Here is a 25,384-nt window from a genome sequence, read left to right on the forward strand (position 1 = left end):
TTGCATCCTCCATAAGTATTTGCTAATTAATCTCTGTTCCTAACAAGTCCAAATTTGAACTCATTTCGTCACACAGATGATGCAATATTCCTCTAATCTCAAGCCATCTTGGATGGTTCTGCTTCTCTGTAGCCACAAAGCTATTTATTCCCTCTACTCCTACTACACTACTGTATCCTGCAACCTTCTTTACTCCACAACTCTCCATTACTTCTCTCGTCTTGTCTGAATATCCGAATCTTCCAGCGGCTGCATAGATGTTGGCCAGCAACACGTATCCACCTTCTTTTTCAGGCTCCAACTTAAGCAATTCCTTTAAAGCCATCTCTGCGGTTTCAATATCTTTTCCTCCTCGGCAAGCGCTTAAGATTGATCCCCACATTGACTGACTTGGTCTCATTGGCATCTTCCTTTGCACTATCTCTTTTGCTTCTTCTACTCTCCCTGCTCTACACAACAGATCCACAAGGCTTCCGTAATGCTCGGTTTCAGGGTCAAAGCCGAACTTCTCCTTCATGTGGTTGAAAACGTGTAGCCCTTCCTCCACGAGACCACTATGGCTGCAAGCTGTTAGGACAGCGAGGAGAGTGACTTTGTTTGGCGCCACGCCTTGTTCTTGCATATCTTCGAATAGCTGCAGAGATTGCTTGCCATCTCCATGGAAGGCAGTCCCAGTTATCATCGTTGTCCATAGCGTGACGTCTTTTTCAGCAACTGTCTTGAAAACCATAAACGCTCTCTCAATGCTACCACATTTGCAGTACATATCCACCAGAGCCGAACCAAGAAAGGCGTCAACATGCATCCCCAGGCGGATCATGAACCCGTGTACCCATCTTCCTTGGCTAAGCTCTCCGTTGTTCGCTGCTCCACTTACCAAACTTACAAAAGTGACGCGGTCTGGAACAACCTTCTCCACTGTCAACATCTCATAGACCAACTCTCTAACAACTCTCTGATCACACCCCTTCTTTGAGTAACCAAGAAGCAGAGAATTCCAAGAGACGAGATCTCTTCTAGGCATCCGATCAAAAACCTCCCGAGCAGCTTCCATGTCCTCAAGCTTAACAAACCCACCAACCATAGTATTCCAAGAACATGTATCCTTCTTCGTCATCATATCAAACACTCTTTTCGCAAGACCAGAGTCTGTGCACTTGAAATACATGTCTAAAACAGCATTCCACAGTATCAAATTCGACGAAGAACCAGGCTTCCTCCTCTCAATCCAACCATGAACTCCTTTCCCAAGCCTAACATCAGCTAATCTACCACAACACACCAAAAGACCCAGCACCGCGTACTCGTCAGGCTCGATACCATCACCAACCATCTTATAATACAGCTTCATCGCCTCTAAACAATACCCCTTCTTAGCATAACCAACAATCATAGTGTTAAAAGAACTAACATCTGGTTCAGGCATTTCATCGAACACCTTCTCCGCAAAACCCAAATCCCCCAACTCAATATACAATTTCACCAGAGAGTTCCACAGGTAATTATTATCCCCTTCAGGCGAAACCCCAGAAACAGTTACATGGCAATGAATCTGCTTCACTTCCGACAGAAAGTTCGTTACTTTCATCAAGTACAGAAACGTCTGCCTGTCGGGACAAAGACCCTGTCTAATCATAGACCCATACAGAGCAAAACATTCCTTCTTCGAGCTCGAAACAGCAGAAGAAGAAGAGATCATTGTGTTGTAAACGAAAACGTTCGGGTTTGGTGTGAAGTTACGAAACAGAAGCTTAGCCAAGTCGGTGTTGTCTGGATACGTGATCGCCGAGAACAAGATGAGACGGCTCATGGGAAACGTATCGCATATGAGGTTGACACGCATGATGTTCGCTAGGATCTGCTTGAATTGATTCCTGGAGTTGCATTTCTCGAGCAGAACAAGAGATGGGTGGTTAAGGTCAAGGGAGCGAAGTGGATCCCATGTTGTCGTCTTGCGTTTACATTCAGTTGCAAACAACCGAACTCCTCCTCGACGCGCGAACATGGACCAGGCGCGAAGCAGAAAGCTCTTGCCTTTGTTGGAATATTTGTCTGATCTCTAAGTAAGATTAATATCTGTTCCATTAGGCGGTAAATAGGTCTCATCTGGAACAAAACAATGTTATTAAAATCCGATTTTTATAACTCATATCGTTTAAAAAAACTGTTCTAAATTGGTTTAAACCATTTTAAATTAGTTTTAGTTAATTTAATATAGTTTAAAATACTAGTAATAAATTCACAAATCTATCTAATTCCATGTAAATTTAGTTTTGATAATTTTATTAAAATAATTTTATATATTTAAATTCAAAAACTAAAATTTTTAAATTTTATAATATTCACTAATTTTCTACAAAACGCCTACTTACAGTTTAACAACCTTTTGAACATTGTCTGAAATTAACGATATAGTTATGGTTTGCTGTCATAAGGACAACATGAGATGTGTGTCTCATGTTTGTAGGTTGTTACAGTTTGTTTCTGATTCATCTGAACTGTAAAATCGATAACATAAATGTGTTGTTTATCTTAGTGACTAAATGTCTGGGAAGATCTCTGTAAAACATTAAGCAAAGGGAAAGTCCTATGCAATCTCTTGAACGAAAACTCAGAGATCGCGTCTATTCGAACCAGATCATTAGCCAACTCCATAGCTTCAGCTCTATATCCAGCGAATCCAATCCCTTCAATAAGCATCGTATAAGTAGTTTCATTAGGCCTACACCCATTCTCCACCATTGATTCAAGAACATCTATGGCGTCTTCGATCCTATGAGCTTTACAGTATCCCAAAAGAACAATGTTGTACGTAACAACGGAAGGATGAAACTCACAGCTTCTCATGTCAACCAACAGCTCAAAAGCTTCGTCAACCATTCCTTCTCTGCATAGACACGAGATCATCGAGTTATAAGTGATCTCATCGGGGTCGATCCCGTGGTTCAACATCTCTGATATCATTTGTAACGCCCTGATCTTATCACCGCTGCTCCACAGCGCGCTGAACATCGTGTTGTAAGAGCTAGAGTTCGGCGAGCAGCCGACCTCGCCTAGTTTCCCGAAGATCTCCAACGCTTGATCCGCTTTTCCGTTCTTGCACAGCGTAGCCAACACGGTGTTGTAGTTCACCACGTCCGGTAAACACCCGTCGGAGATCATAGTTTCCAAGAACTTGATAGCTAAATCTAACCTACCTTCTCTACAAAACGCGGCGATCAAAGGGTCGTAGCTATAAGCATCAGGCGTCAACCCTCTCTCCTTCATAAGCCTAAGCAGATTCAGCGCTTCGTCGATCTTTCCATCGCGGCACAGAGTAGTAATAAGAATGCTGTAAGTCACAACATTCGGCTCACACTTCTCAGAGAACATCTTACTCATCAGCCTCTCCCCTTCTTCCCATTTCCCTTGATTCAAAAGAGCTCTCAGCAAGATGTTGTAAGAGATCACATCAGGCTCACAGCCTTTCAGCTCCAAGCTCCGAATCATCTCAAACGCGCGTTCCACCATCCCTTCTTTACACATCCCTCTGATGATCGTGTTGTAAGTAAACATATCAGGTCTCAACCCTCTAGACAGCATCTCATCCAGCAGCTTCAAGGCCTCATCGACGCCGCCTTCAATCATCGTCGCTTCGATCAAAATCGTGTAAGTAATCACAGTAGGCTGGCAGTTATCGCTCAGCAACTGATCCAAAACCTTCAAGGCAAGATCAAGCTTCCCTCTACCACACAAACTACCAATCATTATATTGTAAGTCACGGTGTCAGGACTAAACCCTTTGCTCCTCATCCTATCGAGAACCTTCGTGGAATCATCGATACGGTTCATCTTACAAAACCCGTTGATCAAGGCGTTGTAAGCGAAGACATCAGGCTGTCCGAACTTCTCGAGAATCTCCATAACCCTAACGGCTTTCGGGACGTTGCGGAGGTTGAAAAAGCCTTTGATGAGTTTGGTGCAGAGGATCACGTCCGGGTTGTAGCCTTTGCGCACCATGCTCTCGAGGAGATGCAGAGCTTCGATGTAGCTACCAGCACGGCACGAGCGGTGGAAGATTTTGAGCATCTGGGTGTCTCTGAACCCTAGAGACTGTGAATGTGAATGGGTTTGTGACGTTTGTTGCTGTCTTGCGTCTGTTGTGGAGGATTGGAGATTGGTTGAGAAAGGCTTGACATTGACGTGGTTGAGGTTAGCGTTAGAGAAGGTTAAGAAGCTTCGGTAGTGTTTGTGGGTTTTGGAGTAGAAAGGGATGGTGAAACCGACGAGCTCAGAGGAAAGTGGCGTCATTTTTTCATGGAAGTGGGCGAAAAACAGAGCAAATGTAAAGTAAAAGGAACCAACTTTCTGGGGGATTCAGGGGAGAGACGAGAAACCCCAGAAGTGGAATTGCGATCAGACGAGGGATAATGCAAGAGGAGAGGGGAAAGGTTGGGACTTTGGAGGATAGAGAAGGAGGAAACAGGGGAACAGAGGACGACCACTCGTTTTGTAATCTCAAAAAATGCAATCCTTAAAATGTAATAATTTTCTTAGATTTATTATTATATTTAACGGAGCGAGAGAGGAATCGAATCATACAGGGGATTCAGGATAGGATTACAAGATAGAATCCCGCTACTTCAGTGACGTTTGTCCTGAGTCTTTTGACAAACAGAGAGAGTCAAAAGCATTTGAGCAATACGACGACGTTCTATCTCAACTAACAATTCTTCTAGCTTAACATTCATGATGAATATGATAATAACATTGATAGGAGGATTAACACATCAATGCAAATGCTAATATGTTTGAGAAATCAAACAAACAGAGAGAGATATTTGGTAAAAATGGGTCCAATAGGAGATTTTCGCAGTGATTAAGAAAGTTACCGAGTGTAAAAATGAAGTTAAAATGACCTGTTTAATTTCTCTGTACACACTTACACGAGACCCTCTTTCTCGATGAGAAGGATCATAAGGAGTACTATATACTTTTCCCTCATGGCTTCTTTCTTCTTCTTCATGCTAAGTCATTAGCAGGTGAAACTACCAGCATGACCTAGTCTTTCTCTCTCTAAGCTATCATCATATAATCTTATAAGAATAAGAAAATTATATACTTTCTTAGCTTAATTATATATGAATCTTAAGAGAGGAAGACAAGATCATGCTGGCAGCTTAACTGCTACTGGTGCATGGTATACATACATGAATACAAGTATACACATGGATTTGTGTATCTTGTGTGTGTGAGCTTCTTGTTTCATGTCGGTAATGAGATGGAGAAGAAGGTTATAAATAGTATCGAGAAGCTAGAGGGTGTGATTTGTGAATGAACCATTGATCATTATTTGAACATTATCATATTATTATTTTTGTTGAACTTTAGTTGTGTTTGAAGAGTCGGTCTGATGCAACTTTAAAGCTTTTAATGATGATTTAATTAACAATTTCTGTGTTTGGTTCTACAGAACATTAACATGCAATTAGTAATAAACACGTGTCGGTTATCTGATTTTCCATCAATTAAATAAATTAAGTAGTAAACATCTATCTTATTAAAGTATAAATACTTTAAGCTTTTGTTTGGTAACAGGGATATGAGTTCTTTAAAAAAATTAAATTTTGTTTGGTAACAAAGATAGTAGAGAATTTTGTATTTTCCTTATTTAAATCATAGATTTAAGTATTTAATGTCTTTTCCTAATTTAAATAATAGATTTCTTTAATAGAATGAATCTTAACCAAAATAAATTTCATAATAAATTTTTTTGTTAACATTTAATATTTTTCAATATTTATCAATAAAAATAATAAAAAAAATCACACATCAAAATCAATTTATATATCATATAAATAAAATATAAAATATTTTATTTATAAATTGTTAGTATAACACTTTTATAATATAAGTCCAGTTATTATAAATATTAGATTTTTATATGATACACTGTGATATAATAGATGATTAAAATCACATAATATAATTATTTAAAGTAATAATAAAATTTTTGTTTTAAAATGTTATACTAACAATTATGTAATACATATTAATTTACACACACACATATATATATATATATATATATATATATATATATATATATATATTATCATTAGAACAAAGAAAAAAATTGGAGTGAAAGCAAATATTTATACGGCCACGGGTCAAACTATAGAAATAAACAATAATGGTGTTAAATTTTTTTTTAACAAATTTATTTTAATTTCAAATATGTTTATATATTTTATGTACTTATAAATTATTTTATTTGTTATTAAGAATGCTAAGATTTTGGAATTGGAAAAAATTATGACCCATCTCTATATTATTTTAATTAGGAATTTAAAATTTATATCAAAATATTTTTTTAAACTTTTAATTTTTATTATAACTACAAATGTTAATTTTCAATCTAAATTTATGTTTAAATATTACAAATATATCATTTATAAATAAAAAAACTAAAAACATAAATAAATACCCGCCCGGTTGGGCGGGTCAAGATCTAGTACATATTAAGATATGTCATAGAGAAGGACATAGATGATATTGATGTATTAAGGAAAAGAGAGAAAGCTTAATTGGTCATGATTTCACATTTACATATGTTAGGTTGTTAACCAATACAACGAAACTCATCTTACTTTTGTATTATATTATCTCTACTAGAGATGTCTTTTCAGTTTTTTCACACAGTAATTAGATAAAGTAAAATCATTTCACATACAATGAAACAAGACCACATTCGCAACCCAAATACATTGTGAAATTTTATGTTACCTTTATATTATCTATATTTCGTTTAGTGAAATAGATAGAGAACTTTAGTATGAAATTTAAACTGAAGATATCAAATAATATTTACGGTTTCAAGCGATATGTTGTAAATAATAAGTATTTTGTTTAGTATGGTAAACTAAGAAAGCATTTGGGGAGTTGAAAAAGTGACGAGAACATGAACTTGTGGTCCCGTTTTGAATTACAGATAAAATAAGATGCAAATTGAATATTGTCACGCCTAAAGACAACGCATGCTGATGACACATATAACACCATCTTCCAAACATACAGAGGTTAAAAAACTAAAGCCGTCAAGAAAAAAAATAGAAAAAAAAATAGAAAGAACATTTACTATTTTGCATACAATGTTACATCCAAGAACCATGTCAATAAAGGATCCTTTCTTCTTAAGTTGCAAGTGACATGCACAACAAAGAAAACACAATTCTCATACAAAACAGGCAAGCAAGCTTCAACTGTTAGTAACTTTTGTGCTGATATAAGATCACTTGTTGGCATAGTACTAATTGTGGGCAGTCATATAGTATGCATCTCATGCATGCCAACATTATATAAAATAAAATTAGACTAGTTGATCTATTAGAATGGTTTTAGCATGTGAATTATGAACTGGAAAGACGCAAAAGGATGATGATGAGAGGCATATGTTTTGTTCAAATCTTTTGGTTAGAGATCTGGTGACACAGCTAAATATTTAATCGCGAGAGCATACCGTTTCACTTTCGGCTAACAAAATTAGAATTTAATAAAATATTCCATTTTTTTGGTTATTATAATGTTGTCATTTGCTAAGCCAACCAAGCCTCTATTACCCAATCACATGAAACCCATATGTGAATGTAAAGTGAATTGATATTGTATTCGAGAAAAGCGAATGATTAAATTATCGTAATTATATACACGAAATATATTTTCAGCCAATAAATGGACTTGATCCTATATAAGCAAAGACGAGCCCCAAGTCAACACCAAATGAACATATGATTTTCATAAAATATGAGAAAAAAACATTAGTGTAGTTTTGACAAAATATGATCAAAATAATGTATTTTGTTTAAGCTGGATAGTGTTTTTCTTTTTCCTCACACTTTCGTGTAACAAATATTCCCAGGTCGAATTCTTTGACACAATCTTAGTTCTTTTCTATTGTTTTCCTTCTTATGAGCCAAGCAAAAACGTATCCAAGTCAACAACAATTGAATTTATGAGTTGCGCGCATAAAAATAAATAAAAGCCATTAGTGTAGTTTTCGCCTTTTAATATGATCAAAGTTTGATAGGTTTAAATCAGGATTTTGCGTGAGAGATTGATTTTCATAATCCGTCAGCTTGAAACATAACAACTATCGCGTAGATCAGAAACGGTATTACTAGGTCGAGGAAGGTTTGGCGTCCGTGTACAAAACTAACGAAGTTTAACTTTTCCGCCTAATGTGAGGAAGACACCGAAGAAAAACAAAAGAAAGAAAGGAACGAAGAAAAGGAATGAGTATAAAAACTGTATCTTTTGAATTTTTTTTTAGAATATGCATGTTTTTAAAACAGAGGGAATGAATTCTTCTTTTCTTTTTGTTTTCCTTTTTCTAGAATTTAGATTTTCTCCGACAAATTTAACTTTTATTAATATTTAATACGATAACAGAGTATTGGAAGCACCTTAGCCTAATGGTTAAGGTCTAAAGGCTTCTACACCCAGGTCTGGGGTTCGATTCCCAGACTATGCAATTTATTGCAGATTTTCTCAAATTCAGGTTTCAAGTCCCGGAGAGAGCGCGATTTATTAGGCAACTATGCGATTATGGAAGAAAATATTACAAGCGATCTTCAACATGGTGCGCGATTTATTAGGCAACTATGCAGATTATGGAAGGAAGGATTACATGCAACTATGCGATTATGGAAGAAAATATTACAAGCGATCTTCAACATGGTGCAAGTAAATCTGGTCAGGCATAGATCTTCATAGGACGGCTCGGATGATGCAGTTAGGGCGTAGAAGATTATGGAAGGAAGGATTACATGCAACTATGCGATTATGGAAGAAAATATTACAAGCAATCTTCAACATGGTGCAAGTAAATCTGGTCAGGCATGGATCTTCATAGGACGGCTCGGATGATGCAGTTAGGCGTAGATCTTCATAAGACAGGTAGTATTGTCGGTTGTCGAATCGTTTATGTAATATTCCTAATAATTGTAATTGTAATATCATAATAAATCAGCGTTAAAAAAAAAGAGTATTGGTTTTAAGAAAGGTTGTATTTAGAATGTTTTTTTTTTGTTTTGACACAAGAATTTTGAATGCTAAACAGAGGAAAAAGAATGTTTCCTTTTAGATGTTGTAAAAATAGAAAACATTACTAAGAAAGGTTGAGAAGCCCAACAAAAGCCCATAAGTGAATCCCTCCGATTGATGATATAACTAAAGGTCACCAATCGCCAGAATCTTAAAAAAAAAAGGGCGGGGCGCATCCACGACAAGGAGGAGATATGTCGACCTTCGAAAAACCGTCTGTTGATTCTTATAGCAAGCAGAGGGATAAATGGCATCAAGTGAATGATGTACTTATTGTTTTACAGAATTTAATTTTATACTATAAGATGATGTTCTTAGAATCGATCGAACTTTCTAGGTTGTTTATGGAGTTGATTATTTGCTGATTGATCTTCGCTTCTAGATTGTTTATGACAGATTATTCGCTAGCTGATGAGTCTTTAACTTAGGTTTCAATATTTAAGCTAAATCGATGGTTGTTTATGGACTGATTATTTTTCTGTCTGGTCGCTTAGTGCTTTGATCTCGAGGATGGTGCTGGAGTGATCAGTCGACGGATGACCTACGATTGTGTACGTTGTAAGACTTATCCTTATCCTGTAATGGTCAAGCTTTATGCTAAGGTGGGGCTTCATCTTTACAATATGTTTAAGGTAAATTATAAAAAAAAAAAACTTGATATTGTTCCCCTTATACCACATTTATTCACTTTAAACTTATTTTTTTTATTTCATCTGCTAGGAGACAAACTACCAGCTTGATTCCCTAGTGCAATTCAACATGTTACATAATTATTTGTCCTCTTTCTGCATAACTTTGCTTGCACACGATCCAGCTCTTGACCCATTGGAGAAAACCTTCCAGGTGCAAGTTGTTGAGGAAAAAGTAATCTGTTTGGATATTACGTGCACCATTGCCAGACTTAAAGATGGAGGTGACTTGTTTTTCATTTTTTTATTGCTTTTTTGGGTATAAAAATCTCACATCTCTTTTATAATTAATCATGTTGTTGCATAGTGATCCCCAGGAACAGGAAGCCCTTTATACCAAACTTTCATGATGCAGCAAATGAGGAATTGCTTGCAGATAGTTTCCTCAAAGGTGAATTGCCTGATTGGCCGTCAGATGATGCTTTGAATGATGGAAAACGGTTTTACTTGGTACGATTTTCACTATTAACTTTTTCTTATCTCATGATCAGTTACAAGTAGTGATATGTTTTTCTTTTGGCTTTTGCAGGTGAAGGAATCAGAGTGGCAAGCCAATGATTGGATTCTTCTGTATCTGGAACTTGTAATTTGTGCAGATGCTAGGCAGGTCCTGAAGGTAAAAATTTTACATACTGTATACTCCCTCCGTTTCATATTATATGTCGTTATAAGTCTTTGCACACAGATTAAAAAAATATTTAATTTTACATATTTCCAAAATAAAAATACTATTACCAATACACATCAACCAATATAAAAATAGAATAGAGAATATTTTCAATAAATTTTGCATTAAAAACCGAAAACGACACTTATTTTGAAACAAAAATTTTGCTCTAGAACGACATATAATTTGAAACGGAGAGAGTATCAATTAATCACATATCATGATTGACACGAACAAATGGTAATAATAACAATGTTGTTGTTGACTCTGCTACAGATGCATGTTGTTTCCCAATTGGAGATTCTGGAAGTGGCCATAGAAACTGGTATTGAAGATGTGGAGCCGCCGAACGTGCAAATGTCTACATAAAGTTTAAGGGCCTGGCAGATGTTCAAACCCCTAGAATGATTTTTGAGAGCGGTGAGCATGTGGAACGTAAAGCTGTAGTCAGAAGAGTCCTCGATAGGAATGGATGCCTGACTATTTCAGGTAAGTTTTGTGGTGGTCGAAGTACTCAAAAGCAGCCTTCTGTGGCTCTCCAAAGTGGAAAAAAAATCCAGAGTTGTAAAAAGCGACCTCGCTCAGACTAGTACAACTCATGGAGTAAGGCCCTCATAGAGTTGAGTGGCCTGCCGGCCCTGACCTCAAGAACTCACTTGTTGTTAAGGTCTGATCATATTGAGTCCTAGCTTCTGGTCTAAATCGAATATGAACCAATGTGACTGGAATCTTATGAAATAAGCTTGTAATCGCAAGTTCTAGTCTAGTTCGATATTTTTAAAAAAAAAAACTTTTAAAAGTGAAAAGAAAAGAAACCAACAACAGAATAGTAGAAATCAAAGTGATCATATATGATTATAACTCTTTTGTTTGCTGCTCAGTGATCTTCAATCTTCTTCAACCCCTTCATATCAGTAGTCTCAACCCTGTAATTGCACATTGCAGTTTTTCACAAAAGTATACCAAAAAAGAGATATAAGAGCATCTCCAACCCCACTCCATATTTTACTCCAAAATTGAGAATGGAGTTGGAAATGGAGTGGGAAATGGAGTGATGACCAAAAAATAAAAGCATTACTCCATTTTCAACTCCATTCTCAATTTTGGAGTAAAATATGGAGTGGGGTTGGAGATGCTCTAATACGACTAACTAAGACCACCAACATTATCTTTAATAAGTCTAGAATAAAACATTTCTGAGAAACTTACGTTGAGCCGTAAAGAGCGATCTTCTGAACCTTTGTGAGCTCAGAACCCGATTGGTTGTCTTCAATGAAGATCGTCAAGCTTGAAGCAAATACATAAATGTTAGGTCGAGCTAGTGATTTCGCTAAGCAAGTATAAATATAACACAGAATTATGGTAAAAGCCTTTCTTACCTACGAACATTCTGAAACTTAACATATTTAAGGACCACCGGTTTTCCCTGTAAAATTGATTGATTTCAACAGAGAGGTCTCAACACAGATGTCCAGAAGATGTCACTAAATGAAACAAAAGTTAGGTTTAGAAAAAAAACGTCTTACCTTAAGGTTTTCTTCAGTTAGTTCAGCGGTGTCACTTGGAGGAAAATCATTGACATTGCTGTATTAAATAGCTTTTGAGTTTAGTAACACGATTATCACCGAGCTGATAGGGGATTAGAGAATATATTCATATTACCTGAAGCACATGTGCTCTTTGTTTGAGAAAAATTTGACAGTTTTAGGACCTGAGATGTTGTTATATATAAAAAGTAAGCAAAAATACATTAGTAACAAGTAACAAAACCATGGCTAACACTAAAAAAAAAAACACAAACAAATGTTGTCTTAATTTACCATCCTCTTCAGGGCCTTTGATAGCAAAAGAATGCAGTTTGACAACTTGGTTAAAAGGAATATAGATTAGAAGCTGTTCATCAGCATCACTCTCTAGGTTCAAACCCGCATCTTCTCTATACCCCTAGGGTTTCACAAATCACAAACAAGCAAATCAATCATAGGTCATGAAACATCAATCAAACAACAAGAAGGCTATAGTTTCATATTCATATTAAATATAAATCCAGAAAAAAAAATCAGTTTCTAACAAAAACGGGTACATAGTGCGAGAAGTACATTCAATTAAACTAGTAATAACACCTGCTTGAGAGCATTGGGCAAAGAGTGACTTGAGCTTTGGTTGAGGCATTCAACACCTGACCAGTCAATGAAATCTAGCAGATCAACCTGAAAAAAAAAACACAACAATCAAAACTTAATCAAATACATATGACAAGACTCAAAAAGATTACAGAACACAAACCCTAGTTATTCTTCCCAACCAAAACAAAATTAAAAAGAAAAAGAAAAAAACTGAAATCCCTATATCATACGCTTACAAAATAATTAAAAAAAAATTACGATTAAATCACCTGTCCCTTAGGAATATCGGTGGCTGATTCGGCGGACATCGTAGAAGCTTTTTTCGTTTCGTCCTTGCAAAGAAATCTGAGGAATCTAGAAACAAGGAAGAAAGTAATCAGACTATGTAGACGAAATAAAACGACGCCGCATCATAAACCCTCTGACTGACACAGCAGATTACAGTCTTCACCAACCCAAATTGATTTTACAGTTATACCCCTATACCAACTACAAAACTATTAAAACAGCCTTCACCTTTCTTCCTCTTCCACTCAAATCTCAAAAAAACCCAACCTTTACTATTTTGTTTCTTCCTCACTTCTCCTCTCTCCAATGGCTTCCTTATCCTTCGTCTCATCCTCTCACCTCACTCTACGCCGCGCTCCTTCTCCCAACCCACGCTCTTACTCCTCCTCCTCTCCCCGCTCATTCTCCGTCAAGGCCCAATCCGTCGCGCTCTCCCAAGACGACCTAAAGAAACTCGCCGCCGAGAAAGCCGTCGAATCCATCAAACCAGGAATGGTCCTCGGCCTCGGAACCGGCTCCACCGCCGCCTTCGCCGTCGACCAGATCGGAAAACTCCTCTCCTCCGGCGAGCTCCACGACATCGTCGGCATCCCGACATCAAAGCGAACCGAAGACCAAGCCCGATCCCTCGGCATCCCGCTCGTCGCGCTCGACACGCACCCCAGAATCGACCTCGCCATCGACGGCGCCGACGAGGTGGATCCGAATCTGGACCTCGTCAAAGGCCGCGGCGGCGCGCTTCTCAGGGAGAAGATGGTGGAGGCCGTCGCGGAGAGGTTTATAGTCGTGGCTGACGACACGAAGCTCGTGACGGGGCTCGGAGGGAGCGGGCTCGCGATGCCAGTGGAGGTTGTTCAGTTCTGTTGGAAGTTTAATTTGATTAGGTTGAGGGATCTGTTTAAGGAGTTTGGGTGCGATGCGAAGCTGAGAGTTGATGGAGATGGGAAGGCTTATGTTACGGATAATAGTAATTATATTATTGATTTGTATTTTAAGGAGCCGTTGAAGGATGGGTTTGCTGCGGGGAGGGAGATCGGGAAGTTTGAAGGTGTGGTGGAGCATGGTTTGTTTCTTGGTATGGCTACGAGTGTGATTATCGCCGGGAAGAATGGTGTTGAAGTTATGAACAAGTGAGGAAGTTGTTTGAAAGCTTTTTTTTTTCTCCTTTGTAAAATTTCAAATTAAAACTCCTTTTTAATTTCGATTCAAACATCATTCGGACATTTCGATCTCAACATTTGAGAAGAGGAAGAGAGTTCAGCAGGATCATTTTAGTTCCAGTAACACTGAGCTACTGAAAATTTCTAAATTATCCAAAGCCCAGATACATGAATGATGGGTTTTATAATCAACCTTTTCAAGCCCAATGATGTGTTAAGGCATGTTATGTAACTTATTTTTCCTGCTCTGTTTTTAGTGCTTGTGGGTTTTTAATGGACTCTCAAATTTCAAAAGCAAGATCAATCAGCTTACTAAAACATTTATCAAATATATTATTGATTAACTTATTAAAACATTTATCAAAATCATATATTATTGATTTAGTTTTTTTAACTAATTTTAAGTGTTTTTTTGCACAAAGAGAAAACTAATACTAAGTGTTATTGACTATAAAATATTTTTTTGTCAACCAATATAAAGAATTTACACATGGCTTTTGATTGGTAATAGATTTAAAATGATGGATTTATTGATAATTTAGGTTATGAATATACATCAATGTAATCCCAAAAGTTGGAACTAGCTATATTTCAATTCGGTAAAAAAAATAATCTAACACAACTTTGATTTATTCCCATGAATTTGCAATTTGATTTTTTTAAACTATATATTATACAGTACAATCATGATGAAAAGGACAAGAGGATATAGCTACAGTCTGACTCGATGGAACAATGAACTTCCCTGCAATTTGATAGAACAACTCTAGAGTACAAAGCAAAATACGGGAGTTACATCCATGTAACCTGGTAACCTTTTAAAAAGAAAAATAGATCTCCCGTTGACGTGATTATTAAAATTCAGTATGCTCACGGCTCACGCGGTTTTGCCTTTGCTCTAAACTACTTTTTTTTGTCAAAGCTCTAAACTACTAAAGGTCTAATAAATAGTTTCATGGAGAAGGAAAGGAAGATATAAGTGGGTGTGAAGTAAGACGAAATAAGCTTTGCAAAAACTTATAAAATGAATAAAAACAACTAAAGATGTTCGCATAATGAATCATTTTTCTTCCAGCCAGAAAAAGTATGTATTAGCGTTTTGTTTCAATTGTACTAATGTTCAGGGACCAGGGTCATCTGGTTGTAAAAAAAACGAAATTGTAATGGAAAACTAAGTAAGCATACACTGAAGCAAATTGGAGATGGTATTAATGTAGTTTACAAATAGTATTCTCTAAAAACATCTGTGAAGATGCGCACCATAATACTAATATAAAAATGGAAAATTCAAAACTTAATCTATTAGTATTGGGGGCTGTAATTAGATTGTGTATTTATAAAGAGAGATCTAATTTGATTTTACAATGATTTTAGCTTTATTCAGTTAAGACTTTTCAAAACAATGTTATTTTTGTCAACATAATAATGTTATCTATAAAGACATATGAACAAACAAATATAACGTGGCAGCAATTAAATGACAGAAAACAAAAGACAAGAAATACTTTTGTGATTTTATCAAAAAAGAAAAGAAATACTTACTCAAAAGCTATGTCTCTATTGGAAAAGAAGCTACGTCTATGTAAATATAGCAAAACAAATTCACTAACTTTTAAAATACAATTTTCTTTGTAACTCGACCTAATCAAATTATTGATCAAATAATATTAATAAATCGTTTTGCACGAACTACAACAAATAATAAATATTATCTCAAGACGAATTTGTCATTTTATGCTTTATATACTCAAAACAATAAATAAAGTAAGGTCAAATCATATTGGATAAAAGGATGAAATCATATACTATTGTACTGTGTTACAAAGAAAATATTATTGTACTGTAAACACTAAATTAATATCAAAGTATACTGTTGTCTGAAATTTTATATAAAGTAAATTACAAAGTTCTGTTAGCTTCCATCGAGCAAAATCTGTCGTTTTTCTCTCAAGAGAGCAGGTCTCATGGCGAACCAGTTTCTTCACCACCTTGTATAATGTCTGCTCTTATTCACTACCGTTGCTCCTTCTCCGGAAACGGTACCGTTTTATATGCCGTAGCTTCATCCATGTAATGCAGACACTTCTTCTGAATCTGCCGATTGAATCTCACAACGACGCCGTTTTCAGGTTTGTTCTCTCTCTCTTCTCACCAAAGTAACCGTTTTCAAAGTTTCTTTTTTAGAAACAATGCTGTGTTCTTCGTTCTATTATAGACTGTAAAAAGGCTGTGAATGCGAGGATAGAGATCTGTAATTCCAATTTTCTCAGAACAGTAAAACGTTAGAAACTTCTTAATTACTTGCAATGTTATACGACGAAAAGATACGATTTTTATGACTGGGTTCGTGTCAAATTTTACTTTTTTTAAATTTGGTGGGTTCGGCACGACAAAACTTTTAGAAGATTCGAAGAAAAGAAAGTTTCACTCTTTCCGTTTTCGTTTAGTGCTTTTGCTCATTTAAGGTACAAAAGGTAACGGTTCGTGTTGCTTAACAAGAAACATGATCAAGATGTGTCTTTAAATCTTCATTTCACGTCAGATTCTGTAGAAGAAATTAAGACAAAAGGAGGTGAATACCAGAGTTTTTTTTTTGTCAAATGGAGCATTACGAGGTACTTGAGCAAATCGGAAAAGGGTCTTTTGGGTCAGCTCATCTTGTGAGACATAGGCATGAGAAAAAACTGTAAGTACTTCACATGGTGTTGTCTGAAAATTTGAATTTTATCTGTATAATGTTTCTGTTCCTTTTGCATGTTTAAAGGTATGTTCTGAAGAAAATCAGGCTTGCTAGGCAGAGTGGTAGGACAAGAAGATCTGCTCATCAAGAGGTTGTTTTTATATCTCTCTTCTCTGTTCTGAAAACATTCACATATATCTATGCTTTCTGTAAAGTAACAGATCTCCTGTTATCTCCGATGTAGATGGAGTTGATTAGAAAGATAAACAATCCATTCATTGTGGAATATAAAGATTCTTGGGTCGAAAAGGTATTTTCATCTTTACATTATCTTTTCGTTTCTTAAAAATATAAAAATTTGAAAAATGTAAACCAGCTTTGTGGTCTATGGATGTGTGCTTGTAGGGTTGCTATGTGTGCATTATCATAGGTAGAGATGTCAATTGGGCGGGCCGGGCGGGTTTGGGCGTGTCCGAATGGGCTTCATTTTTTTGTTGGACATTTTTGGTCGAAGCCCAAATAGAACCATGTCCAAATGAGACCATAACCAAATAAGACCATGATTTGTTGGGCTGTCCATGGGACCCATACACCCATTTAATGTAAACAATATAATTTTCATTTTTTTCGATTTTTGCGGGAAATTGTGTTTTTCTGTTTTGGTAGAAAATTGCATTTTCGGTTTTTGCGAGAAATTGTATTTTTCGGTTTTGGCGGAAAATTGCGTTTTTCAATTTTTGCGGAAAATTACGTTTTTAGTTTTGGCGAGATTGACGGGAAATTGCGTTTTTGATTTTGACAGGAAATTGGGTTTTTCGGTTTTGGCAGAAATTGTATTTTTCGGTTTTGGCGGAAATTTGTATTTTTCGATCTTGGCAGGAAATTACATTTTTCCGGTTTTGGCGGGCAACTATGTTTTTCCGGTTTTAACGAAAAATTACGTTTTTTCGATTTTAACGGAAAATTACGTTTTTCGGTTTTAGCGGAAAATTATGTTTTTCCATAACAAAAATCACAAATAAACAGTTAGAAATCAAACTTTCAGGCTTCAGGAAGGAAAATGTTGAAAAAAAAATATTGTGTTTTTTCCAATTTGCTAAACCTAGATATTTTAGATTTTTGGGCCGCCCATTGTCCAAGTGGTTAAACCCAATATTGTCCACGTTATAATTGGGCTCGTCCATGTGGACAAAATTTATTTACTGGGTCAAAATGGGCATGTCCATTTCAGACCATATCAATTTGGACACGGGCCGCCCATTTATAGCCCGCCCATCTGACATCTCTAATCATAGGCTACTGCAAAGGAGGAGACATGTAATAAGCTTATTCCTACTGACTAGAGAAGAGTCTCTTTTGACACAGTTACTGACTTTTTCTGCCTTAACAGGGCGGAAGCGATAAAGAAAATGAATGGTGCACACTTCTCTGAAGAGGTTTGTGTGAAGACAAGTTGTCAAATGATTCTGGCCCATTGACACAATCTCTGAATCTCTTCTTTTTATTTTGTTGTTTGTTATCAGAAACTCTGCAAATGGCTTGTTCAGATCTTATTGGCTCTTGAGTACTTGCATGCCAATCACATTCTCCATCGTGATGTCAAGGTTGGTGTAATATGATGTTTTGTAAAAAACAATCTCTAGAACGATACAGAACTAACTTCTTTTAATCCATCCAGTGTTCAAACATCTTCTTGACAAAGGATCAAGATATACGTCTAGGTAAAAAGATGCTTAGTAAATTTGTTACATTATAATCATTCTGCGTAACTAGCTTTGTGACAAAATCAACTCAATGATATTATTCTCAGGCGATTTTGGACTAGCCAAGGTCTTAACATCAGAGGACCTCGCATCTTCAGTAAGTAATAGTTTCCTTAAATTTTTCCACACATATGATTTGTTCCGGACTTAGGTTTGATTCTTCAAAACCAGGTGGTTGGAACGCCAAGCTACATGTGCCCTGAGCTACTAGCTGATATACCCTATGGATCCAAGTCTGATATTTGGTCGCTTGGCAAGTTTTTTATCATCATCTCATGGCTAAAGATTCTTTACCTTTTTAGCTCTATGTGAATATTCCTTCTTTTCTTCAGGTTGTTGTATCTATGAGATGACAGCAATGAAGCCTGCATTCAAAGCTTTTGTAAGCTCTTACATTATATGTTCCTCCTCCGAGTAATGTTCTCATCACAAGTTTTTTTTTGTTGATTGTTGCAGGACATGCAAGGACTAATAAACAGGATTAACAGATCAATTGTTCCTCCACTTCCTGCTCAATACTCTGCTGCCTTGTAAGTGTGTAGGATCTTGTTTTTTTTTGTCTCAATGTGAGATCTTTTTACTAATCTCTAGACAATTGGTTTTTTCTTCAGCCGGTGTCTGGTTAAAAGCATGCTTCGGAAAAATCCAGAAGTCAGACCAAGCGTACGTAACGTTTCATCATGTCCTTTTAATGAAAGTGAACAAACTTGACTAGTTAACATCTATCTCTCTTCTTCTGTATAGGCTGCGGAGCTTCTCAGACAACCGTTGCTTCAGCCGTATATCCAGAAGATTCATCTGAAGATGAATGATCCAGTAAATAATAATAATGTGTTGCCACCAGAACATGAATCCGCCAGGAGAAACAGCTTTCCTGATGAGCAGAGAAGGCGTCCTCCACGCAAAAGCCATAGCTTTGGTCCAAGCAGGTTCAGGGGTAAGAAAGAGGAAGAAGATTCTGTTTCTTCCGTTAAAAAACCTGTGCCCGAATCAAGACAGCCTAAGAGTGACCTTGGTCAAGTAAGTGTTCAAACCTTAATGCTCTTCGTTACTGCTTTATGGTTTTGTCAGAGAATAAAGAACGCTTGTCTCTATACTGCTGCAGCTTCCTGTTTCATCACGGCACACAAACCGAAGATCAGCAGCGTTGACTCGCAGAGCCTCCATGCCTAGCACAAGAAAACCTGTAAAACCAATCAAAGACTCTCTCCACCACCAGATAAAGTCTCCTAACGTGTCCATGAACGCACCAAGAATCGACAAGATTGAGTTTCCATTAGCATCATACAAAGAAGAGGCATTTGTTCGGAAGAAAGCATCGTCTCGAGGTTCACACAGCCCACCTCCAGAGCCACCACTACTAGAGTGCTCAGTCACTAAAGACAAATTCACCCTTGAACGAGGCCAAAACTTAGAAGATGCATACCAAGAAAGCAGGAGCAGCGAGTCGTCTGATCAGAATGCAACCGCAGGAGCATCAACAAGCAGGGCTTCGTCTGGCATAAGAAGACAAAGATTCGATCCTAGCTCTTATCGGCAACGGGCCGAGGCACTGGAGGGTTTGCTTGAGTTCAGTGCGAGGTTGCTTCAAGATGAGAGGTACGATGAGCTGAATGTCTTACTCAGACCCTTTGGTCCAGGCAAAGTTTCACCAAGAGAGACAGCGATTTGGTTGTCCAAGAGCTTCAAGGAAACTACCAAGCTCGAAGATTTAACTGATTCATTTTAAAAAAGCTGACCTGTTGTGACGTGAAATGAAAGCTTCTTCCACTTTTGACAGTTAACTACTTAGGCTGTGTTTGTATTTGTAATGAGTAGCTAACGTATCTGCTTTTTTTTTTTTGAGCTAACGTATCTGCTTATTTCTTTAAACGCACCGTTTCGAACTCGATTGACTTAAGCCGGCTATTTAACCGAACCGGATCAATTAAAGGTGATGTTCGTAGCTCGGATCCGGTATTGTTAACCAGATCGGTACGAAAATATAACCGAACCGGGATCAATTAAAGGCGACTTTCGTGATGGAGCTAAGCTTTCCCACTTAACAACAACAAACAAACAGATCCACAAGATTTTTAAAGGCAACAGAGCAAATCTAGAGAGAGAGATGGTGACGAAGACGGAGGAGAGGGAGCTAAACCAACTCGAGAACCAAGTGGAGAACGGAGGCGGAGGCGTTTGGGAGTATCTCTGCCTCGTTCGTAAGCTCAAGGTGCGCCGATCAGAGATGGTGCTCAAGCACGGTCTCTCGATCCTGAACGATCCAGGGAAGCGATCCTCTCTTGGTCCAGATGGTATATATACGTTGAATTACTATTATAGTGTGTGTGTGTTGATGTGGTTTCTCATTGAAAATTTGTTGATTTGATTCTCAATCTAATATATTTGATGTAATTTATCTGTAGAATGGACGCTATATGAGCAAGTAGCAGTTGCAGCTATGGATTGTCAATCTCTTGCTGTTGCACAGGTGCGCGTTGCCTTTGAGAAATGAGAATGATCCTATTTTAAGATCATTTTACTCAGTGTTGTATGTGTATGTGTGGTATCTATGTGGCTTAAGGATATAGAATCTTGTAAAAAGTCATGGTTGTATTTTTTAAGATAGAGGATTTGGTGAAAAAAAATATAATTTGAATTCATGGATGCACTTTGTATTTTTTTGGCAGAATTGCATCAAGGTTCTCCAGAAGAAGTTTCCGGAGAGCAAACGTGTGGGTGAGTACATGTCAATCTTTAAGAAACTGAGTAGTTTTCCTCACTCTTGTTGGACTTCATTGTTTGCTCGAATCCCACTCCCTAGGCTAGCTGCTAGGTTAAACCATTAACCATCTAGGAATCTATAACCTTTTTCTCGCATTTGCTTCCCAAAAGTAAGAAGGATTTATCAAGTTTCAAGTATACCATCTAAGACAAGTTGAATTCATATGGTCCATATGTGTAAGCTTTGTTTATTCACTAGTCCTTACAGGTTTTTGACTATTTTGGAGTATTCTTTGGTATGCATATCTGCGCTGAAGATATCTAGTTTCTTAGTTTACCTTGATCCTAATATGAGCTGCATCTTGGTATTATATTTCAGGAAAGCTGGAGGCGTTGCTTATAGAAGCGAAGGGAATGTGGGAAGAGGCTGAAAAAGCCTACTCAATCCTTTTGGAGGATAATCCACTCGATCAAGTAAGTTGTCACATCTTTGCTTCGTGAAAATGTACCCACAAGCTGCGTCCAGATGTTTAAGTGTTGTAAGTTAAACTCGATGTCTAGGTGATACACAAAAGAAAGGTGGCTATGGCCAAGGCACAGGGAAAACCTTCCCTAGCCATTGAACGTCTTAACAAATATCTTGAAGTGTGAGTACTTAATAACCCCCAAGCTGGATAGTATGATACCACTTCTGATCACTTTTTTATGCGCTTCTCGTCTCTCTGTAGATTCATGGCTGATCATGATGCGTGGAGAGAACTTGCAGAAATTTATGTTTCCTTGCAAATGTGCGCCTCTCTATCCTCAGTCCTCGAACTCTTTTTGACAAACAATTCACTAAGCAGCAACATTTAACAATCTGTAACAGGTACAAACAAGCAGCTTTCTGCTACGAGGAGCTCATTTTATCTCAGCCTACTCTTCCATTGTACCACTTAGCATACGCTGATGTAAGTCTTATCTTTGATTTCCTCTGCTAATATCAATGCAAAGCTCGGAATCTAAAACTGAAAGTTCTGTTGGTCATGTATGATTCTGGTATTGTCTTATTAAAGCATTTTTTTTTTGGTAATCCCCAAAACCAGATTCTCTATACGATTGGTGGACTTGAAAATCTCATCGCAGCAAGAAAGTACTATGCAGCAACCATAGACTTAACAGGTGGTAAAAGCACAAGAGCCCTCCTCGGAATATGCTTGGTAAGATCTCCTGTCTTCTTCTCACACCGGTTTAATCCACCTCGGTATCCAAAGTGACACCAAGCTGAACTGTTTCATCTATGCGAAATCAGTGTGGATCAGCAATCGCACAGCTCTCAAGAGGCAGGAACAAAGAGGACAAGGACATGGCTGCACCAGAGCTTCAGTCTCTAGCTGCAACTGCATTGGAGAAAGAGTACAAGCAAAAAGCTCCAGCCAAACTCAACCTCCTCACGTCTGCGTTAAGAAGCTTGAAAATGTCTTAAGTTCATCAGAGACCACAAGAGTAAAGTCAACGCAGGCTCACATTTCTTGGTTTGAAGTTTTTGTTGTCTTTGTTCGATCTCACTATAATGTCCGTCATTTTAGCTCTTGGTTTATTATACACATCGACTCATAGCTACACGGTTTACTAGAGGTGTTACAATCAAAGCTAATTACATTTTACTCAAGGCTAACAAAAGAAACAAAACAAAAAAAAAACACAGCAAAGAATAAGAAATTTTTGAAATCATGTATGTAAGTCTACAAATTATATATTAACAGCTATATTTATTTACTCATTTATCGAACACAAGTTACTTTTAGTTGTTTCTGAATCATTGTATAAGTTTTTTTCTTATTATTTTCTTCACATTCACCCTTTTTTTTCTTTTGTATCCAAAGTTTGAACTTCTTAAAATTAATTCGGGCTTCTTATATTGAGAGAGACACCTAATGGGCCATTTTATGCAAGTAAATATAGAAATTTGGGCTTCAACAAGCTATCAATACAGTAACTTGCCTACTATTAAAAGCCCAGACTGTTTGATCTCATCTTGTCCCAAAAAAAAAGGAAACTCAAAACCCTAATATGTGGGTTTAAAACGCAACAAGCGCCGTAGAACTTCTTCTTCTTTTAGCTTTCATCGTCGACCTAATTATCCACAGCCATGGCCGTCGGGAAGAACAAGCGAATCTCTAAGGGAAGAAAGGGAGGAAAGAAGAAGATGTAAGTATTTTAATACATCATCTCTGAGCTCTTGAGTTAATTTTGGGTCTTAGTAATTTGATTTGTTGTTTTGTAATTGAATGATGGCAGTGTTGATCCTTTCTCCAAGAAGGATTGGTATGACATCAAGGCTCCCTCTAGCTTCACTAACAGAAATGTCGGAAAGACACTTGTTTCCAGGACTCAGGGTACCAAGGTTAATATGTTTTACTGTCTCTCATTTCACTTTACAAGCTTGTTGATCGCTTTAGCTGCTAGAGTCTTTCTGCGATTTGTCGGAATTAGTGGTATTCTTTGATTGTTTATCTCATGTTCTGTAGTAATTGCAAAATCATAGTAGCTTTGATTTACGTAAATGATTGTTGTAGTGGTATTCTTAGATCGAATGCGACAGTTGTTTATCTCATGTTCTGTAGTAATTGCAAAATCATAGCTGAATGATTGTTGTAGTGTGTTATGAAATGAAATGATCCTTATGTGTCTTTTTTTTTTTTGGCAAACATACCAGATTGCATCAGAGGGTCTGAAACACAGAATCTTCGAGGTGTCTCTTGCTGATCTTAATAAAGACGAGGACCAGGCTTACAGGAAGATCCGTCTCAGAGCTGAAGATGTCCAGGGCAGGAATGTCTTGACCCAGTTCTGGGTAAGTTGACACTAGGTCCTTCTTTTCTAATCTTCTTGTTGAGTTTTTTTTTTAACCTCTCTTTCTTTTATTTTTTTTCAAACCCTAGGGCATGGACTTCACCACCGACAAACTCAGGTCCTTGGTTAAAAAGTGGCAGACTTTGATCGAGTCTCATGTTGATGTCAAGACAACTGACAACTACACGTTGAGGCTTTTCTGCATTGCCTTCACCAAGAGACGTGCTAACCAAGTCAAGAGAACTTGCTATGCTCAATCCAGCCAGATCCGTCAGGTATATATATATATATTCATTACTGAAACTAGTATCAAAGTCTTTTACTTAGGTTTGTTTATCTCTTAACCAATTAATCTTGTTTGTCCTCAGATCCGGAGCAAGATGAGGGAGATCATGATCAAGGAAGCTTCGTCTTGTGACCTCAAGGAGCTTGTTGCCAAGTTTATTCCCGAATCTATTGGGAAGGACATTGAGAAGGCAACTCAGGGCATCTACCCTCTTCAGAACGTCTTCATCCGTAAAGTCAAGATCCTCAAGGCTCCCAAATTCGACCTTGGAAAGCTCATGGAGGTGAAGAGAAATAAAATCTCACCCTAAACACCTTTTGAGATGAATCTTATCATCTTTGATTATTATACTAATAATCAAGTGGCTTGTGTTACTAAATTCCGTGTAGGTTCACGGAGACTACACAGCGGAGGATGTCGGTGTGAAGGTTGACAGGCCGGCCGATGAGACTGCTGTGGAAGAACCTACTGAGATCATTGGAGCTTAAGAGATGTTTTCGAATAAATGTGGAGTTTGAGCTGTCTTTTTCTTCTTCTAAAACGTTAGTTTCTTTAATGCTTTGTGCCTTTTGACACTCGTTTTGGACCCTCAGCTTCTTTCTTTTGTTTGGTGTAAAACTTGAGTTTTGGATAATGCTACATCTTTTTTTCTCAAAGACAGTCTCTATTCTCCTGCTTGTGCACCCAATGCTTCTTCTATATTTGGAGTCATCATCATCCGCATCACTAAACCAATGATTCTTTTACAAGATAAACTTAAAGTTTATAGACTTAATAAATCCAGTAGTAAAGTGAAGTAAACGTAGGGTAGGGTCCAGATAGCATGGTATAGGAAACTGATGGTAATGGCATTATTATAACAGAAGCTAGACAGAAAGGCAAACATGTGATGATTCCACAAACACCCAAAAGAAACTTTGTTAAAGCAATAGGAAGCAATTGTAAAAGGACACATCTATGTCTCTCTCTCTTTTCTAACTTAAAACTTTTCAAGATTCCCCCCACAGACAAAAAGAGCCAAAAAAAAGAAAGAGAGAGCCTGTGATCAAATCTAAACGGCAAGCTGTTTTGGAGGCTATCTAATTGAGTTTTACAGAAAGGGTCCC

The 25,384-nt window shown here is 37.3% G+C and overlaps 7 protein-coding genes and 1 pseudogene across 7 annotated transcripts; 5 read left to right on the forward strand and 3 right to left on the reverse strand.

Annotated features, from left to right (window-relative positions):
- Window positions 1–22: 22 nt before the first annotated feature.
- Window positions 23–2,058, reverse strand: LOC108861817 (pentatricopeptide repeat-containing protein At3g04750, mitochondrial). The gene has a single exon (XM_018635774.2). The coding sequence runs from the start codon at window positions 2,003–2,005 to the stop codon at window positions 23–25; it is 1,983 nt and encodes a 660-aa protein (XP_018491276.2). The 5' UTR covers window positions 2,006–2,058.
- Window positions 2,059–2,494: 436 nt separating this feature from the next.
- Window positions 2,495–4,504, reverse strand: LOC108857031 (pentatricopeptide repeat-containing protein At3g04760, chloroplastic). Its single transcript, XM_018630951.2, has one exon. The coding sequence runs from the start codon at window positions 4,288–4,290 to the stop codon at window positions 2,533–2,535; it is 1,758 nt and encodes a 585-aa protein (XP_018486453.1). The 5' UTR covers window positions 4,291–4,504; the 3' UTR covers window positions 2,495–2,532.
- A 4,711-nt stretch (window positions 4,505–9,215) lies between these two features.
- Window positions 9,216–11,214, forward strand: LOC108863356 (UPF0725 protein At1g23950-like; annotated as a pseudogene).
- Window positions 11,157–12,966, reverse strand: LOC108863358 (PITH domain-containing protein At3g04780). Its single transcript, XM_018637753.2, has 8 exons — window positions 12,833–12,966; window positions 12,561–12,647; window positions 12,258–12,381; window positions 12,100–12,148; window positions 11,964–12,021; window positions 11,817–11,863; window positions 11,647–11,724; window positions 11,157–11,363 (listed from the first exon to the last, which is right to left on the reverse strand). The coding sequence occupies exons 1-8, from the start codon at window positions 12,869–12,871 to the stop codon at window positions 11,315–11,317; spliced, it is 531 nt and encodes a 176-aa protein (XP_018493255.1). The 5' UTR covers window positions 12,872–12,966; the 3' UTR covers window positions 11,157–11,314.
- A 115-nt stretch (window positions 12,967–13,081) lies between these two features.
- On the forward strand, window positions 13,082–14,074 carry LOC108863357 (probable ribose-5-phosphate isomerase 3, chloroplastic). Its single transcript, XM_018637752.2, has one exon. The coding sequence runs from the start codon at window positions 13,158–13,160 to the stop codon at window positions 13,983–13,985; it is 828 nt and encodes a 275-aa protein (XP_018493254.1). The 5' UTR covers window positions 13,082–13,157; the 3' UTR covers window positions 13,986–14,074.
- Window positions 14,075–15,905: 1,831 nt separating this feature from the next.
- LOC108861167 (serine/threonine-protein kinase Nek2) lies at window positions 15,906–20,345 on the forward strand. Its single transcript, XM_018634996.2, has 16 exons — window positions 15,906–16,140; window positions 16,554–16,697; window positions 16,776–16,842; window positions 16,936–17,001; window positions 17,097–17,121; window positions 17,987–18,008; window positions 18,082–18,127; window positions 18,215–18,295; window positions 18,370–18,412; window positions 18,502–18,551; window positions 18,626–18,707; window positions 18,787–18,836; window positions 18,911–18,984; window positions 19,066–19,117; window positions 19,199–19,474; window positions 19,560–20,345. Exons 2-16 carry the CDS (start codon window positions 16,612–16,614, stop codon window positions 20,181–20,183), a joined length of 1,644 nt encoding a protein of 547 aa, XP_018490498.2. The 5' UTR covers window positions 15,906–16,140; window positions 16,554–16,611; the 3' UTR covers window positions 20,184–20,345.
- Window positions 20,346–20,502: 157 nt separating this feature from the next.
- LOC108859274 (uncharacterized) lies at window positions 20,503–22,803 on the forward strand. The gene is made up of 9 exons (XM_018633162.2): window positions 20,503–20,748; window positions 20,860–20,924; window positions 21,124–21,172; window positions 21,537–21,631; window positions 21,719–21,804; window positions 21,886–21,945; window positions 22,026–22,107; window positions 22,243–22,356; window positions 22,449–22,803. Exons 1-9 carry the CDS (start codon window positions 20,562–20,564, stop codon window positions 22,620–22,622), a joined length of 912 nt encoding a protein of 303 aa, XP_018488664.1. The 5' UTR covers window positions 20,503–20,561; the 3' UTR covers window positions 22,623–22,803.
- A 384-nt stretch (window positions 22,804–23,187) lies between these two features.
- On the forward strand, window positions 23,188–24,934 carry LOC108856827 (40S ribosomal protein S3a). Its single transcript, XM_018630720.2, has 6 exons — window positions 23,188–23,347; window positions 23,438–23,543; window positions 23,856–23,993; window positions 24,082–24,267; window positions 24,361–24,561; window positions 24,668–24,934. The coding sequence occupies exons 1-6, from the start codon at window positions 23,289–23,291 to the stop codon at window positions 24,764–24,766; spliced, it is 789 nt and encodes a 262-aa protein (XP_018486222.1). The 5' UTR covers window positions 23,188–23,288; the 3' UTR covers window positions 24,767–24,934.
- The last annotated feature ends 450 nt before the right edge of the window (window positions 24,935–25,384 follow it).

Source organism: Raphanus sativus, chromosome 5 (assembly GCF_000801105.2).
Source record: "Raphanus sativus cultivar WK10039 chromosome 5, ASM80110v3, whole genome shotgun sequence".
Lineage (NCBI taxonomy): Eukaryota > Viridiplantae > Streptophyta > Magnoliopsida > Brassicales > Brassicaceae > Raphanus > Raphanus sativus.

Bases quoted from the DNA above. Each gene is read 5' to 3' on its own strand.
- LOC108859274 (XM_018633162.2), top strand. From the start codon at position 20,562: ATGGTGACGAAGACGGAGGAGAGGGAGCTAAACCAACTCGAGAACCAA. The intron at 20,749-20,859 runs GTATATATACGT...ATTTATCTGTAG, and splicing joins ATCCTCTCTTGGTCCAGATG to AATGGACGCTATATGAGCAA. The intron at 21,632-21,718 runs GTAAGTTGTCAC...CTCGATGTCTAG, and splicing joins AGGATAATCCACTCGATCAA to GTGATACACAAAAGAAAGGT.
- LOC108863358 (XM_018637753.2), bottom strand. From the start codon at position 12,871: ATGTCCGCCGAATCAGCCACCGATATTCCTAAGGGACAG. The intron at 12,648-12,832 runs GTGATTTAATCG...TTTTTTTTTCAG, and splicing joins CCGATATTCCTAAGGGACAG to GTTGATCTGCTAGATTTCAT. The intron at 12,149-12,257 runs GTAAATTAAGAC...ACAACATCTCAG, and splicing joins CAAAGGCCCTGAAGAGGATG to GTCCTAAAACTGTCAAATTT.
- LOC108863357 (XM_018637752.2), top strand. From the start codon at position 13,158: ATGGCTTCCTTATCCTTCGTCTCATCCTCTCACCTCACTCTACGCCGC.
- LOC108861167 (XM_018634996.2), top strand. From the start codon at position 16,612: ATGGAGCATTACGAGGTACTTGAGCAAATCGGAAAAGGGTCTTTTGGG. The intron at 18,009-18,081 runs GTAATAAGCTTA...CTGCCTTAACAG, and splicing joins TACTGCAAAGGAGGAGACAT to GGCGGAAGCGATAAAGAAAA. The intron at 18,128-18,214 runs GTTTGTGTGAAG...GTTTGTTATCAG, and splicing joins GTGCACACTTCTCTGAAGAG to AAACTCTGCAAATGGCTTGT.
- LOC108856827 (XM_018630720.2), top strand. From the start codon at position 23,289: ATGGCCGTCGGGAAGAACAAGCGAATCTCTAAGGGAAGAAAGGGAGGA. The intron at 23,544-23,855 runs GTTAATATGTTT...CAAACATACCAG, and splicing joins CCAGGACTCAGGGTACCAAG to ATTGCATCAGAGGGTCTGAA. The intron at 23,994-24,081 runs GTAAGTTGACAC...TTCAAACCCTAG, and splicing joins ATGTCTTGACCCAGTTCTGG to GGCATGGACTTCACCACCGA.
- LOC108861817 (XM_018635774.2), bottom strand. From the start codon at position 2,005: ATGTTCGCGCGTCGAGGAGGAGTTCGGTTGTTTGCAACTGAATGTAAA.
- LOC108857031 (XM_018630951.2), bottom strand. From the start codon at position 4,290: ATGACGCCACTTTCCTCTGAGCTCGTCGGTTTCACCATCCCTTTCTAC.